This window comes from Periplaneta americana, chromosome 8, assembly GCF_040183065.1.
Source record: "Periplaneta americana isolate PAMFEO1 chromosome 8, P.americana_PAMFEO1_priV1, whole genome shotgun sequence".
NCBI lineage: Eukaryota > Metazoa > Arthropoda > Insecta > Blattodea > Blattidae > Periplaneta > Periplaneta americana.
In genome coordinates, this window is record NC_091124.1 from 135975897 (window position 1) to 135992566 (window position 16670).

Genomic DNA, 16670 nt, shown 5'->3' on the forward strand with positions numbered 1-16670 from the left:
TTATAGCGTTAGAATGTCTTTTGCTTGTCAAAAACTCTATGAGACACTGAAACTGTAACATACCCTAAGACTCACTTTTCAGTTCCACCCCTCCCCCGAAATTTAATAATCTGAGAAACGTTATCTATAAAGTTAAAGAGAATGTAAACTCTGTTTTCTATTGGATGAAATGTACAGTGGGAGAAAGTCATTCTCAAATTTGAAGGAAAACCCGTTTCCCTAATGGATGGCATCAGTATGTACTTATATGTAGTCAGAACAACAGAATCAACTTGTAACCGTAATTGCTGAGTGCTGCAAGTCGCAAAAGAACTAGACTACAAATGTCGCTAGTGTAACATGTCTTGTAGCCACACATAGCTACATTTAATGCAGAAACTGAGGAGTATTTGTAGCGTCGTCTGGCCACCCATTTTGCACAGTTACGGCAGCTACATTTGTTGCAGAAAACCTGCGACATTTAGAGCTCGTCTGGATGTAGCCTTACAGTACGAGGTGCACATTACTACATTCCCTGTCCGTATAATACTGGAACCGGACTGTCATACGAGATCGACATGCCAATCAGATGACAGAGTTTCTGCCTCGTCATAATAGCTCAGTCGTTAGATTCGTCTGAGCGACGTGCAGAAGATCATGGGTTCGGTTCCTGTGGATGAATTTTTTTGTCTTAGCATAAAATTGTTTCTGACAACTGCGGCGGATGTTTCAGTTAGTTTTTTTTCATTATATGTGCAATAAATTATTTCCCATGTCCCATGGGATTATATTTGGTTTGACCTCACAAAAAGAACAGTAAAATATATATATATATATATATATACAAGGCCTGTCTAAAATGTATCCGACCTTAAATTTTCCCGCGCAAAGTAGTGATTCTAAGGCGGCGCCACTGTGCACGGTGGAAGGAGGAACCGTAATGTGCATGCTTGAATTTTTTCACTGCATTTGCTTGTGCCAGTCACTGGCTGGTGGTCGCCAAGTAAGGTGCTGTTCTAAGTGTTTGTCGGATTTAGTTTTCTCGCAAGATGGCTGTACGAATTGAGCAAAGATACTGCATCAAATTTTGTCAAAAGCTTGGTGATTCTCAAAGTCAAACAATTCGTAAGATTCAGCAGGTGTTTGGGGAAGATGCGATGGGTGTAACACAAATTAAGGAGTGGTTCAACCGATTCAAAGATGGCCGCACACCAGCGGAGAGTGAGCAGCGTTGTGGCAGGCCCCAAACTGCTCGGGAGTGCAGCTGTTGTTGAGAGGGTGCGAAATTTGGTGATGGCAGATCGTCGTTTGACCGTGCGGGAGATTGCCGAAGAGGTTGGAGTGAGTAAAGATTCTGCACATGCAATTTTGCGTGATGATTTGAACATGAACCGAGTGGCTGCGAAATTCGTGCCCAAGTTGTTGTCCCCAGAACAAAAAGACCTCCGTCGTGACGTTGCACAGGACCTTCTGGACACCGCCAACACTGATCCTGGGTTTCTGAACACCGTGATAACTGGAGATGAGTCATGGGTGTACGGGTACGACCCAGAAACAAAAAGACAGTCGTCGCAATGGAAGCATCCCGAGTCTCCAAGACCGAAGAAAGCGCGGCAGGTGCGAAGCAAATCAAGGTGATGCTGACTGTTTTCTTTGATGTCCGAATACGCACCGGAAGGACAAACGGTGACAAAGGAGTACTATCACGATGTTCTCCGGCGACTCCGTAATGCAGTTCGGCGCAAAAGACCAGACATGTGGACGGCGAACAACTGGCACTTGCATCACGACAACGCCCCCGCACATTCATCCCAATTGATCCACACTTTCTTGGCCAAACATGGAATTACAACCGTTCGTCAACCTCCCTACTCTCAAGACCTGGCTCCTTGCGACTTCTGGTTGTTTCCAAAATTGAAGATATCACTGAAAGGACCCCATTTTGAGAGTAGAGAAGAGATAATGCGGAACGCAACGACGGAGCTGAACACCATTCCAAAAGACTTCCAGAGGTGTTTCCGGCAGTGGAAGGATCGGTGGGCTAAGTGTGTGCAAGCACAAGGGGCCTACTTTGAAGGGGATTAGGGTCCCAACCCCGTCAGGTATTTGAAATATTTTTTCTGGCTAAAGGTCGGATACTTTTTAGACAGGCCTCATGTGTATATATATATATATATATATATATATATATATATATATCTGAGCCGTTCAGAGCAGAAGTGGTGTAAGGCAAGAATAGGTAATGATGATTCTGTAAAATACAGCGCAAAGTAGCAATTAATATTAAATTTATTTAAACTATTAGTAGTCAGGGGATAGCAAGAAGGAAATATTAATTGCTACTTTGCGCTGTATTTTACAGAATTTTTACTTTAAACCTCATTACCCAATTTTGGCTTACACCACTTTTGCTCTGAACGGCTCATATATATATATATCTCGGAAGATCCATTTTGTCTTCCTAATAAAAAATAACTTAATCACAATAAAGAAAGAAAAGAAACACTGGAGGACCCAGTACTTCGTCCACCAATCATTGCTTCTACCACTGCTCTGATCTGGCGAGGCATGGAATTGACGAGACTGCGGAACAAGGGTTCTCAATCTATGGCGAGGTCTTCCCACATTTCGAAAACTTGACTTCACAGGTCATCCTAATTTCGAGAGGGATTGCTTTTTAATTTCTCGTGCCTCCTCTCTTTCAATTCCGCCTACACATTTTTTATTACTTTCAAATCTGGCGACACAGGAGGCCAGTGATTACTTTGATATTGGGCCTTCCAGCAAATCAGGCTTGAACGTCTCTCACTGTATGCACAGCAAAGTTACTCTGCTGAAACAATAATGTTCCTTCAGGATAACATTCTCAAGGGGATGGGAGGAATACGGTCTTCAAAATGTATCAGTACTACGCCAAATTCAATCAGCCATAGACTCTCTCTATGACACCTGTCCTATCCTGAGACATCCAGACCCAGCATGATACACTAATGTGTCCTGATATGCTACATCTGTTCACATGTTGCGGGTCATACCTCGAACCTGGCTCTCGATAAACTCTGACAGGTGTCCATCATAATCAGTCGAAATGCTGGTCTCATCAAAGAAAACAACTCTCCCCCAATGGAAACCGTAATCTAGGCTAGTTACAAAAGCAAGACAGTCTGCAACTTGTTCAAATGTCATTTTCTTTATGCACATTTGCATGTAATATGAGACAACTGGTGATTGTAGTTGGAGATATTGTCTATGTATTGAATGATAAAACTGGTTGCTATGATAACAGATGTTATTGTGCGTGGTTAAATGTAGAGCACTATTTTTAACTGCTCTAAAGCATGTGTACTAAACTCGAGCAGTGATCGTGGATAAAAATGGAGGTAGCCCATGGTAGAAATGCACGTCAGTGTCATCAAGGGTTACTTGAAGCTTGTGGCAATGATGCACTACGTTATCGGATGGTTGCAAAATGGGTCTCCCCCGTCCATTTGTGACGAACAAATGAGTTAGTGCCAGGTCTCCTTCCTGTTGACCATCAGGTCGACGCAGGTTGGACGCAGTCATCGAACTGTGTGGTCATCCTGAACAAAACCTCCACATGAGAAAATTTGCAGGATGCTGGGTTACTCATAACCTGACAGAAGCACAAAAGTGGCACTGATACATAATAGCTCAACTCCACCTACAGAGATACCACAATGAAGGGGACGTATTCCTGCAACGTATTGTTGTCATTGACGAGACGTGGGCAAAGGCATACGAGCCTGAACTGAAGCATTACCTTAATGAATGACATCACAAAGGATCACCACTCCAAAAAGAAGTGCGATATGAACCTTCTAGGGTGAAAGTCATGTTGATAGTGGCATATGACACTGAAGGTGTTATCATTAGCCATGCCATACCTAAAGACCAAAATCTCAATTCAGCGTACTACCAACATTTTCTCGAACATAACCTACATCCAGCTATGCAGTGAAATATCCACATTTCCTGAGAGACAATCCACCTTTCATCTTGCATGATAATCCTCATTATCATGTCGCAGGAGCAGTGGCTGAATTGGTACAGAAATGGGATTGGGAAGTATTGGTACATCGTCTGTATTCCCCTGACATGAGTCCTTGTGATGACTTGTTTTCACGGTTGAAAGAACCACTTAGAGGCAAGAGGTTTCCAGATATTGCATCAGTGCTTCGTGCAGCAGGGCAGTCCATCAGAGAGATCAACAGAAACAACCTTGCTAATGGCATTCAACAGTTACCACAGATTTGGCAAAAGATACAGGAACATGCTGGTGATTATATTGAAGGGACGTAAATGTATTTTCCATGTAAATTCAATGTGATGTTGGTACTGTCTTTGTTGCCACTACTTTACTTACAACCCTTATATAATCTATTCTCAGATGGTTACAAACCTTCGAGAACAGCCTGCAGTTGATGAGCAGAGCAGAAGGGATCTGCAGAAACTGCTCTGCACAAGGCTTCGTCTTGTTCTCTTGTAGAAATACGTGGATATCTAGAACCTCCCCATGATTTCGAAAATGGCGAGCCCACCCCTGAGACATAGAACGAGGAATTCCCAATCTATGATCCACCTCTGGGGCTGAAAAACCATTTTCGAGTACAGCAATCAGCTGAATGAAGTCTCAGTCCTCTGCAGTCCGCCATTTTAATGATGCGTGGCTTCATCATGCACATCGACATAGCTACTATTAAATAAAACACACACCTAATAATAATAGTGGCACAGTTTATGAACAGTTCACTCCAGTATTATTTTGCCAGTATTATAGGAAGATATATTTTCCCTACTAATAACAAAATCGCGAAATTACTCAAAACTAACGACTAAAAGTTGTTAAGTAAACGAACACAGTGAGATAATCGTGATTATGACATTCCTCTCCAAGCTTTCTGATAGCTCTGTGGCATCGTGCTTGATTGCTAAGAACAAGGCTCTGTGTTCGGATCATGATGTCTACTTTTTTTTTTTCTTAAATTCATAATGTAGTTCAAATTTAATTTATTGTTATTCTGTTTTACTACAATACCCATCTACTCTTAATATTAGCTCACTTTTCATCACATCCTTTCGGATTGCTACAAGAATCGAAGAAAAATTATATATTTCAATTGCTGACAAAACGAAGCCTTGGAGAACTGGGCATGCACAGTGTGTTTTAAGCGAAACTTATACAATAAGAGAACTCCAAATTTTATTTCTGTATCTGTACATTCGTTATATGTCATAATTCTTACATGCTAACGAATTTTCAATGTGTAGGAAAGGATCCAAACAAGATATGGGACCAAATTGATGATGCACTGAGACACACCTATTTGAAAACTGAGCCTTTGATGATTAAATCTGCATCAAATTACAGATCAAAAAGAAATTTCTTTGAATTGGTGCGCTTTGATTTTGTTGTTGATGAGGACCTGAATGTTTACATCATGGAGGTAAGATGTTTTCTGTATATTTTGATGACTTGGCTGATATAATTTTTTCCTTTCCACTTTAATATTATATTGGAACTGTTACTGTTATTTATGTCACTTGCTTGAATCTCATTACATACCACTACAATGCTTGCTTGCCACTTGCTAGGTATTTCTATTTTCAGATATTGAAAGGATTTCACAGTATTTCATGTATAATTCTCTTGCTATTTTTCGAGAATTTTAGGTTAGGTAAGATTTCAGTGAAGACAAATTCTCTGTGAGTATTGATCGAGTTTATGGCTTGTTTCTTGCTCTACGAAATATTTTAATTTTGTGATATTGTATTCTTCAGTTTTTTCTCGATATTATACAGGGTGTCTATGAAGTTTCAATACTCCAAGTTTGTAAATTTATTACATGAACTGAATATCATTTGAGTATTTATAAACTACACTGATACATATGGTGAATCATATTCACAACATCATGTGCTGGAAAGTTCCTCTCCCTCTTGCAAATATAAGTCCTCACACTTGCACATGTTCTATGACACACTTTGTAACATTTCAGGAGTAATTGTCTGCGTAATTGCCTGCAATACAATAATCAACTTGGGGGAGGGGAGAGGGGAATTAAGGCACTGTTTCTTTTCCGTTAACAAAGTACTTAAATTAAATTTCTACATATATGTCACTTTATTTCGTCTGTTGGTGACTGCAAGATCTACTGATTTTTAAAGCAAGGAAATAATAAAAATTGGGGTAGGAATTGCTTAAGTAAGAGTATTTAACCATAACACACAGTGGTGAAACAGGTCGCTTGCACTGCCTTTTATAGTGAACGTTTTCTGTCTTCTTCTCACACATATCACTGTTTCTGTCTTTCTCTTATGCGCCATATGTTAATGCCATACTGCTGTCAGCACTCTTATTTGCTTAGACCATATATGCCTTCTTAAACTGCTGTAAGTGTACTTCGAACTTCCTTTATTGTTCCTAAAATTCGATACCAAAAATGTGTTATTGTATAATAATGCTTTCTAAATTGTTTTTATAATTTTTCTTCTGCTTGACGGATTTAGGCCTTATACCAGTTTCCACATGAAGAAAATTTGTCTTGCTACATTCACTTTTGTTGACGTACATAATTTTGTCCAATATTCTTCTGAGAAGATTAATTCCATATGTAGATGAAATTATTGGAGATCATCAGTGTGGTTTTAGGCGTAATAGATCGACTATTGATCAGATTTTTTGTATTCGACAGATATTGGAGGAAAAAATGGGAGTATAAGGGTACAGTACATCAGTTTTTCATAGATTTAACCCTAGGATGCATGGCCTCTTGGACTTACATCAATGCATAATGGGGGCCTCAAAGGCCCCCATTGTAAATTCAATGGATATTCTTATCTTTTAAGTTCAATTTCAATGTTGTGGTATTTTTATTCAGTTAGTTACTCAATATAGTGCTCTAATAGAATAATTATGCACTATGTATATGTTTTTAATAGCTAAATATGATAAAAATTTCTCTATATGCACAAGTTCTGAAATTATAGTTCCATTATATAAAGTGGTCCTGCGCTGTGTCGTCGTGGTCTAAGGCATCCTGCTTAGGACTCGCGTTACGAAATACGCGCTGGTTCAATTCCTCATGAGGGAAGAAATTTTCTATTGAAATTTCGGCCAGTGTATGAGACCGATGCCCACCCAGAATTGTGATGCACTTGGGGAGCTATGATAGATAGCAAAATCCAGTTATGAAAGCCAGCTGTAACAGCTGGGGGAATCATCGTGCTAACCCCACGATACCGCCATTCTGGTTGGATGATCGTTCACCTCTTCTTCGGTATATGGACGTGAGTTCAGCAGCCTGCTGGTCGGTCATGGTCCTTCATGGACTGTCGTGCCTCGGATTATTATTATATAAAGTAAAGTCCAATGCCCTTTTACTGAAAACAGTCTTCCCAAACAAAAACACTTTGCTCATTGCACACATTCTTAGAACATTTTGAACAACACTGAGCAGTTTTTCTTTCTAAGTCACGTAGGCACAAAAAGCATCCTCTTTTTGCCATTATTCTTGGATGAAATCCATATCCACCTCCTGGGGCCATTTGACTCCACACCGGGCAAATGCTTGAAGGACATTCATGTTCAAGTCTTATAAGTTCAAGGTTGTAAGATTGCGCCAAGTTTTTTTCTTATCACTGCTAAACGTCGTCCTTCCAGATTTGTACAGTATACAATAGACTACTATATTAGTTGTAATGAAGTAACTCCATCCATGCTTCGGTATTGACGAAATTCCTGTTACGACACCTGGAGAAATTTTGTAATATTATGAGTAGCACCCGCTTAGAAGGTGGTAGTGTTTTATTCCACTGAGTTCCATCACTTACGATCAGAATGTTCGCAGGCAGGGAGTATTTTCTGTATGATTGATGTCAGATGCTTCATCACTACTTATGTACTATGTATTCTGAACTATCTGATATAGACCTGTATTCAGGTCATTCTCTGAAGCTTTGCTAGATTCATCCAACCATTCAGAAATTGCGGTTGAAGAATTAGAATTATCTGTGTTTATTGTAGTACTTGAAGTAGGCCTTTCTTTAGAAACACTAGTTGATGCCATACTCTATACAAAAGAATAAAACTTTCTAAGTTTAGAAATAAGTGTGTAAATAGAAGTAAGAATAAACATTTGCACGATTTCTATTTTTTTCTCTCTATGAGGCTGGGTGGGGAACATCCCTATACACCGCGAACTGAGGCCTATTGTGCGCCCCTGGAATGAGTTGCAGCCCAACGACCGCACCCATGCCAAACCGACCTAAGCCCTAACACCCTAACGACCAGTCCCGTCATCCCTCTAAGTCCGCGAACCATTCCACCACATTCCCCCCTCAAACAGTCTGAAGTGTACGCCACCCGTCCCGTCTGGCCAACAGTCTGAAGTGTAGGCCACCCCTCCCGTCGGGAGGAGAGTGGATACCTTTGCTGGGTCACCAAATACCGTTCTTTGAGATATCCATGGAGGCCGGCCGAAAGCGTCAGGAGTATCGAAGGGCCGCCGCAGGCTTGATCTGAAGGCCAAGAAAGACAACCGGAATGATAAGGAAAGGATGATGAGGAGGGGGAAAGGAAGTGGCGAAAATGAGTGGAGTTCCATACGCCTGATAAAGTTACCTGATATTCATCCATAGGAATGAGGGAAAACCCCCCAAAAACCTCACACAGGCAACTCGTCTCAAGGGGGGAATCGAACCCCGGCCTGATGGGTTGGGGAACGAACACATTACCACGAGACTACAGCGGTGGATATTATTTATATTAGTAATACAAAAAAAAAAAAAAACACAATTTAGAACAATAAAAATACTTGCATTTCACAGCACTGAGATCAGCAGCTTACTTTGCCAATGTTAAATCCAAAATTTGGTTATAAAATTAAAATGTTGCAACAATGCTACTAGGATACAAATGTCCGAAGTGTCAACATTCACATATTAGCAGTAAAACATAAAATTGTATGGCTATATAATGAATAAAGCAGGACAGGCCTGAGAGGCCCCCGCTGTGCATTATACGTGTAGAATTAACAAACATTAATTTTAAACAGTTTATTTTAATGTATCTCCTTAAATGATCATACAACATGTTCTTAGATATATTTTAGAAGATTATATGAAGTTTGGTGCAATTTCATAATATTTTAACACGTTTAAGAGTGTGATAAAATTGATGAAAGGCGTCAAAGACCCCCGCCATGCATCCTAGGGTTAAAAAAGGCACATAACTCGGTTAAGAGAGAAGTTTTATATAATATTCTTAATGAATTTGATATTTCCAAGAAACTAGTTCGAATAATTAAAATGTGTCTCAGTGAAACATACAGCAGAGTTCATATAGGTCACTTTCTGTCGGATGCTTATCCAATTCACTGTGGGCTAAAGCAAGGAGATGCACTATTACCTTTACTTTTAACTTTGCTCCACAGTACGCCATTAGGAAAGTCCAGGATAGTAGAGGGTTTGGAATTGAACGGATTATATCAGCTGCTTGTCTATGCAGATGACACGAATATGTTAGGAGAAAACCCACAAACTATTAGGGAAAACACGGGACTTTTACTTGAAGCAAATAAAGAGATAGATTTGGAAGTAAATCCCGAAAAGATAAAGTATATGATTGTCTCGTGAGCAGAATATTGTACGAAATAGAAATATAAAAATCGGAAATTTATCCTTTGAAAAGGTGGAAAAATTCAAATACCTGGGAGCAACAATAACAAATATAAGTGACACTCGGGAGGAAATTAAACGCAGAATAAATATGAGCAAAGCCTATTTTTATACGGTTGAGAAGTTTTTGTCATCCAGTCTGCTCTCAAAAAAGGTGAAAGTTAGAATTTATAAAACAGTTATATTACCAGTTCTGTATGGTTGTGAAACTTGAACTCTCACTTTGAGAGAGGAACAGAGGTTAAGGGCGTTTGAAAGTAAGGTGCTTAGAAAAATATTTGGGGCTAAGTTACAGGATGAAGTTACAGGAGAATGGAGAAAGTTACATGCTTCACCTGACATAATTACTACTACTACTACTACTACTACGATGGCATCACAGCCCAAAGTCGAGCCTTAACCTCCTCAGTTTTCTTCCTCCAACTGTCCCTGTCCTGTGCTAATCTCCTCCAGGCAGTTGTTCTGAGATAATCCTGAAAATCGATCGTTACCGCATCTATCCATCTATTTTTGGGTCTTCCAATTGGTCTTTTACCATGTATTTTCCCTTCTAAGATCTTCTTTGGTATTCTGTTCCCTTCCATCCGATAGACATGTCTGGCCCATTCAAGCCTTCTTAATTTGATGAAAGTAACAATATCGAAACTTCTATATAATTTATATAGCTCGGTATTATAATGTATTCTCCACTGCATATTTTCTTGCACCTGTCCAAAAATTCTTCTGAGTATTTTGCGTTCAAATATACCTAGTTTAGGTTCTGTCTCCTTAGATAATGTCCAAGTTTCGCTTGCATAACAGAGAATACTTCTAATAATTGTTTAGTATATTTTAAGTTTTGTTTCCTTGTGCACACAGTTAGATGTCAATATTGCGCTTAATGCAAAATAGGCCTTATTGGCTGCAGTGATTCGACTCTGTACTTCAATTAATTCGTTATTGTTACTTGTCATTACTGTTCCAAGATATTTAAACTTCTCAGTTTCTTCAAACATGTTTATCGTCAGATTAGGAGGGTTGTATATATTCTGTTTATTTCTTACTTGTGCCATTCATTTGGTTTTACTTGCATTAATCTGCAACCCGATTTTAGCGGCTCCTTGTTCCAGGTCTTTATACACTTCTTCTATTGCTGTCAATGACCGTCCCATAACATCCAAGTCATCTGCGTATCCTACTATTTGAACGCTTTTGTAAACTAAAGTGCTGTTAGGATCTATGCCTGTCTGTGTTATCACCCAATGTAAAACAAGATTGAAGAGCATTGGTGCTAAAGCATCCCCTTGTTTCAGCCCATTATCAATATTAAATTGTTCTGTTGAACCACCATATATCTTCACTTGAGCCATGGTTTCTGCCATGGTCATCTTGACGAGTCTGATTATCTTTGGATGTATCCCTTGATGAATCATAATTTTGTATAATCCTTGTCTATTAATGCTGTCATAAGCTGTTCTGAAATCTATTAACAAATGATATAAGTTGAGATTATACTCCCAGAACTTTTCTGTCATGCCTTTAACAGTGTAAATTTGATCTATGATCGACCTTCCTGCATGGAAGCCGGCTTGGTACTTGCCTACAATATTCTCGTAGTATTTCTCCAATCTTTTCCGGAGAATGTAAGTGAATATTTTGTACATTGTACATAGGAGAGTTATGCCTCTATAATTTTGGCACTCTAGTTTGTCTCCTTTTTTATAAATTGGACAGATTATTCCAACTTTCCTTTCACTAAGTATTTGTTCTTCTTGCCAAATCTCTTTTACCAGTTTGTATATTGTCTCTACCATATCTTTCCCTCCTGCTTTGATTAGCTCTGCTGGTATTTTATCAATACCCGGAGCTTTACCATTTTTCAGCAAGTCAATTGCAAGGGTACATCCAGCTCATCTGGTGGCTCTAATTCTTCTTCCTCTTCCTCTGAAAGATTAACTTCATTTGATTCTTCATTTACCTCTGTGTTCAGTAATTGTTGGAAATGTTCTTTCCATTTTTGTAGAACTCTTTGTGGTGTGCTGACAATTTCTTCTCCATTTCTAAGTAAATTTGTTCTCGGTACATATCCTTTTCTGTGATATTTCACTTCTCTATAAGCACTTTGAGGTTGTTCTCTTTGAAATTGTTTTCCATTTCTATAATGCGTTTATTCCACACTTCTCTCTTTTTTTGTCTGCATATATAGTTTGCTTCCTGCCGTTTCTTTTGATATTCATTGTACTTGTTCCTTGTTGGACGGTCTAAATAAATTTTCCTTGCTTTGTTCCTTTCCTCTAGTGCTTTTTGACAGTCACTGTCAAACCAATCGTTTTTCATAGTCCTTTCATTATATCCTACTGCTTCTTCACTTGCTATTCTGCAGGCTTCTTTTAGTTCCTCCCAGCAGATCTCTATTCCTTGCTCAAATCTCTCTTTCCAATTTACACATTCTCTACTTAGAGCTTGTTGATATTTATTTCTTACTTCTTCTTCTTTAAGTGCCTCGACTTTTATTTTACGAGGTCTTTCTGCTTTCTGATTAAATGTACTGTCTATCCTGCATAAATATTTCACCTTAACAAGGTAATGATCTGAGTCTGCATCAGCTCCTCTAAATGATCTCACATCCTGAACTCCAGATGCTCTTCTCTTGTCTATTAATATATGGTCTATTTGTGTGGTGGTCTCTCCATCTGGTGATCTCCATGTTTGTTTATGGATATCTTTATGCTCAAATTGAGTTGAACTTATGATCATATTTCTGCTTTCCGCTATATCAATCAATCTCCTTCCATTGTCATTAGATATGTCTTGTAAGCTATTCCTGCCTGTGATGTTTCTGAACTCTTCCTCTTTCCCTATCTGGGCATTGAAGTCGCCTAAGATTACTTTAACATCATTGGATGGTATCATATCCAATACTCTTTCCAATCGATTATAGAATTCATCCTTCTCAATAGGATCTTTCTTCTCCGTTGGCGCATATACATTTATCATTGTCATGTTGTAAAACTTCATTCTCAATCTCAAAACACAAATTCTTTCATTGATAGCTTGGTATCCTATTATACTGTTTTTAAATCTTGGTTTAACAATAAATGCCACACCATGTTCATGTACTCCTTCTTTCTTCCCGCTATGCAAAATGGTGTATACTTTTATATGTTGTATATCATCTAACCTCCTGAATAGCAGTTACAGGTAATTCGTACCTTTTAATTTGTGATAAAACTGACTGTACGGCTCCTGTTTTGTATAATGTCCTAACATTCCATGAACCAAACTCAAAGACTATGTTCCGTCACTTAATTCACTGCCGATGTTTCAACCAATTCCGAGGCTTCAATTGAGGCTTCTCAACAAGTAGTTTTTTTACAGCTGTGGGGGTGTCAGCCCCACGAACCAACCCCCAACCTGGAGGACCAGGTCTCTGTATTTATGTCCCCCAAAGACAGGGTGACCCAGCTATACCCCGAGGCTCTGGGTGCTCATTTGATCGCCTTTACGATCTGTATGAGCTCACAGTGGAACTATTCTCTTTCTCGGTCACAACACGGGACCACCGGACATAATTAGGAACATTAAATCCAGGCGTTTGAGATGGGCAGGGCATGTAGCACGTATGAGCAAATCCAGAAATTCATATAGAGTGTTATTTGGGAGGTCGGAGGGAAAAAAACCTTTGGGGGTGCCGAGACGTAGATGAGAGGATAATATTAAAATGGATTTGAGGGAGGTGGAATATGATGATAGAGACTTGATTAATCTTGCTCAGGATAGGGACTGATGGTGGGCTTATGTGATGGCGGCAATAAACCTCCGGGTTCCTTAAAAGCCATAATGGTCCCCATACACATACAGTCTGCCTGCAGTTCAGGGACTGTCAGTTCAGAATGACAGATCGAAATTGAAGCAGGCCACACATTATTCAGTCCATGCTGACAGTTGTGAATTGACAGTCTGATCGAACAGTCCCAGGACAGCAGTTCGACTGTCTCTTCACCACCCACCCACCAACACGCCCCCCCCCCCACACACACACGCACGCACGCGCACACACACACACACAGACACAGACCCCCCCCCTCCTCCCTCCCTCCCTCTCAGAGAGAGATATATATATATATATATATATATATGAGTTCAATTCCATTGTGAACATTGCATACCGTCACAAAAACCAGAATGAAGATTGCATTATTTCTAATATTGCTGCTCTTAACGTCAAAAGAAAATCGAAAATGGCTGTGGATGAAAGAGTGGTTGTTAAATCGTGAAATTTATCACACATGAAGCTTCTGGAATGTCTGCAAAGTACTAGCAGTGAAGATTTGAAAAAAATTAAGAATGAATGAATAATGTTTCGGAAAATTGAAAATGATCAAATCTTATATTCAGAGAAAAATACAATAATGAGAAGTGCAATCAGTGCATGCGAAAGATTAGTAATGATGTTAAGATATTTAGCAACTGGCCATTGATTTGAAGATTTAAGATTTTCTGCAGTCATCTCTCCACAAGCACTTGGAAAAATCATTTCAGAAATATATCATTTTATACACAGAGTGTCTCCTACCTTCAGGGTCAAAGTTATACAGATGGTAGAGGACTCTAAACTGAGCATTTTGACTTAAGTGCATGACATTTTGCTCCACTCTTAAATATCCCTGGAGTATGTTGTACAGTGAGGAAGGCAGGTAAGAATCTGTTGCCCAGGTGGTCATGGATTTGAATGGGCAGTGTTACAACCACATTCTCTTTCAAACAACAAGATATATAATATATTATTATGATGTAACGAAGTACCTCTAAGTGGCTAGTGGCTGGGATCATATGTACTTCAGTACATCATAATAATATATGATATGCGAAAAATAATTACTTTGTGATTTAAGACTGTGCATACTCTGTCTGATCCCGGCCACTTAGTCACTCATAACGAGTGCACCTCTACACATGTATGGATGTTGTGCCACTGTCATACATCTATGACGCAGTGCTTGAGGGTAGGCCACTAGAGGGAACCCAAGAGGTGGAACTTAAACTGAGAGGATTCAATCTGACTTCGGGATGGGAATCTGGTGTGGCTTAGTGGATAGAGCATGAGCATGTAGAGCTGAAAACCCGGGTTCAAATCCCGGTGCCGGAGAGAATTTTTCTCTGTTCCACTCATCCTTCCTCATAAGATATATAATGGTTTTATTTCCAAAACAACATATACATAGCAACATCTTGAGCTCAGAGCAATTGTTGAAAGTGGCGACCACCTATCTCAATACATACATTGCAACACATTAAATTTTGTAAGCAATAACAAATCACCATGGAAGCACCAGGCTGTTTGTTATAAAAATTAAAGCAACTTAAAGAAATGTCCCCCACATACACTTTCAAGATCTCGAGGCGTCTGAAATATCCATTTCCGACCACTGTGCTGGTTCCTCATGTCAAAATGCTCAGTTTAGAGTCCTTTATCATCTGTATAATTTTGACTCTACTGGTTGGAGACATCCTATACGAAACTCTGAAGGTGGAGTATATGAAAGTAAGTATTGAATAACTACACTAGGCATTAGACAAATATTTATTTAGAATCAGTTGTACAAAAACTGTAACTGAAATAAAATCATGTTTCTTACAAAAAGCATTGCAAATGTTATTAATTTTCTTTTTAACTGTATGTACAGTGGCTTCATTGTCTACGGTCTTGCAACAGGTCACCAATTTTTCATATTATGCTTGTAACTTTAGTTTTCTATTGCTATATACTTTATGCTTAATGTTCCACAAAACAGATAACTGCTGATAGAGTACAGTAAATCATTAAATCTACTAATAAATGTGTGATCGATCACTCATAGTAGAACTCATTGTTAAAAACCAAAACTTTTACTAAGCTGAAAGTTTGGACCTGCAGGTACGATCTGCAGATATACGAACATACACACACAGTTTCGCGTCATTTTTATATAACTGCAGGTCTAAACCTTTCGACCACTTGCGTGTATATGTTGCAATCTTAATTGAAGGCCAGAATTGTCACAGTTCAGAACTGTAGACAGATTGAGTGTGTGTGTGGAGACTGTAAGTAAGTACATTCTTTTGAGGTGTCCAGTATTCTTTCTTCTTTGGGTTTATAGTTTAATAACAACTTGAGGAATAGAAATATGTCCTGGCCACATTACAAGCAGGACAGGTTCAGTGGTAAGGCTGCTACCCCAGAGCTTTTAAACCTACTTCTCTATGTATTAACCTCAAAACGAAGGTTACCACTTCAACAGTATCCATCATTTCAAAAGTTCTTCTTGTCTTCTGGAATACTGTTGTAGACTTCACTGATTGGCCTGAGCAAGAGCTCCTTCCTGGTACTGACATTTGGATCAGCTAAGACTGGAATTTCTAACGACATGTGCTTCACCACTTCCCCTTTCTTTGTGGAGTTTAGGGTCAGATATGGCAGGATTTTAATAATTTGCTTAGTGAAATTTCGAGAGCAATAATGGTTTGTAAACAGGAAACTGTACTTTGCACAGTACAAAATGAAATTAATTCTTGTGTATAGTCTCAGTGCAGTAGGACAGTTTGGAATTTCAACAAGTTTTGTTTTACTCAGTTACTGATCTTTTATTATATCTGTGCCTCTGTGCAACATCATAGCTTACGAATAGGGGGAAGAGAGATGGTAAAAGGGTGTACTAATCTATTAGAGAAAATATGTCTTTAGACAAACAGTGACCATAGCATTCAAATGAAGGCAACCAGATTATCTTTTGTTTTGATTTGTAGTATTCTGACATCCACGAACAAGATAAGCCACTTGAAACTCAATGGTTAGTCACTGGCAGAGATAATTACAGAATCTGTACAGTTGGAGTTGGCGATTTTGGCAAGTGACCTCGATGGCATTGCTAGTAGGCGAGCCAAATGTTATTCTGTTTGGACTGAATGAATGAGTTGCGATAAAGCTGTCAGTCATATTGCCATTATTATAAAACACATCACAGTGCAGTCCGAAT

At 39.1% G+C, this 16670-nt stretch overlaps 1 protein-coding gene across 6 annotated transcripts in view; it reads left to right on the forward strand.

Moving 5' to 3' along the window:
• Positions 1-16670, forward strand: part of TTLL15 (tubulin tyrosine ligase-like 15) — a 177574-nt gene that overhangs the window by 73685 nt on the left and 87219 nt on the right. For all 6 annotated transcript variants that reach the window (XM_069833690.1, XM_069833689.1, XM_069833686.1 and 3 more), the window contains one exon: positions 5269-5444. In XM_069833690.1, the coding sequence (XP_069689791.1) occupies positions 5269-5444 (176 nt within the window). The remainder of the gene's footprint in view (positions 1-5268; positions 5445-16670) is intronic.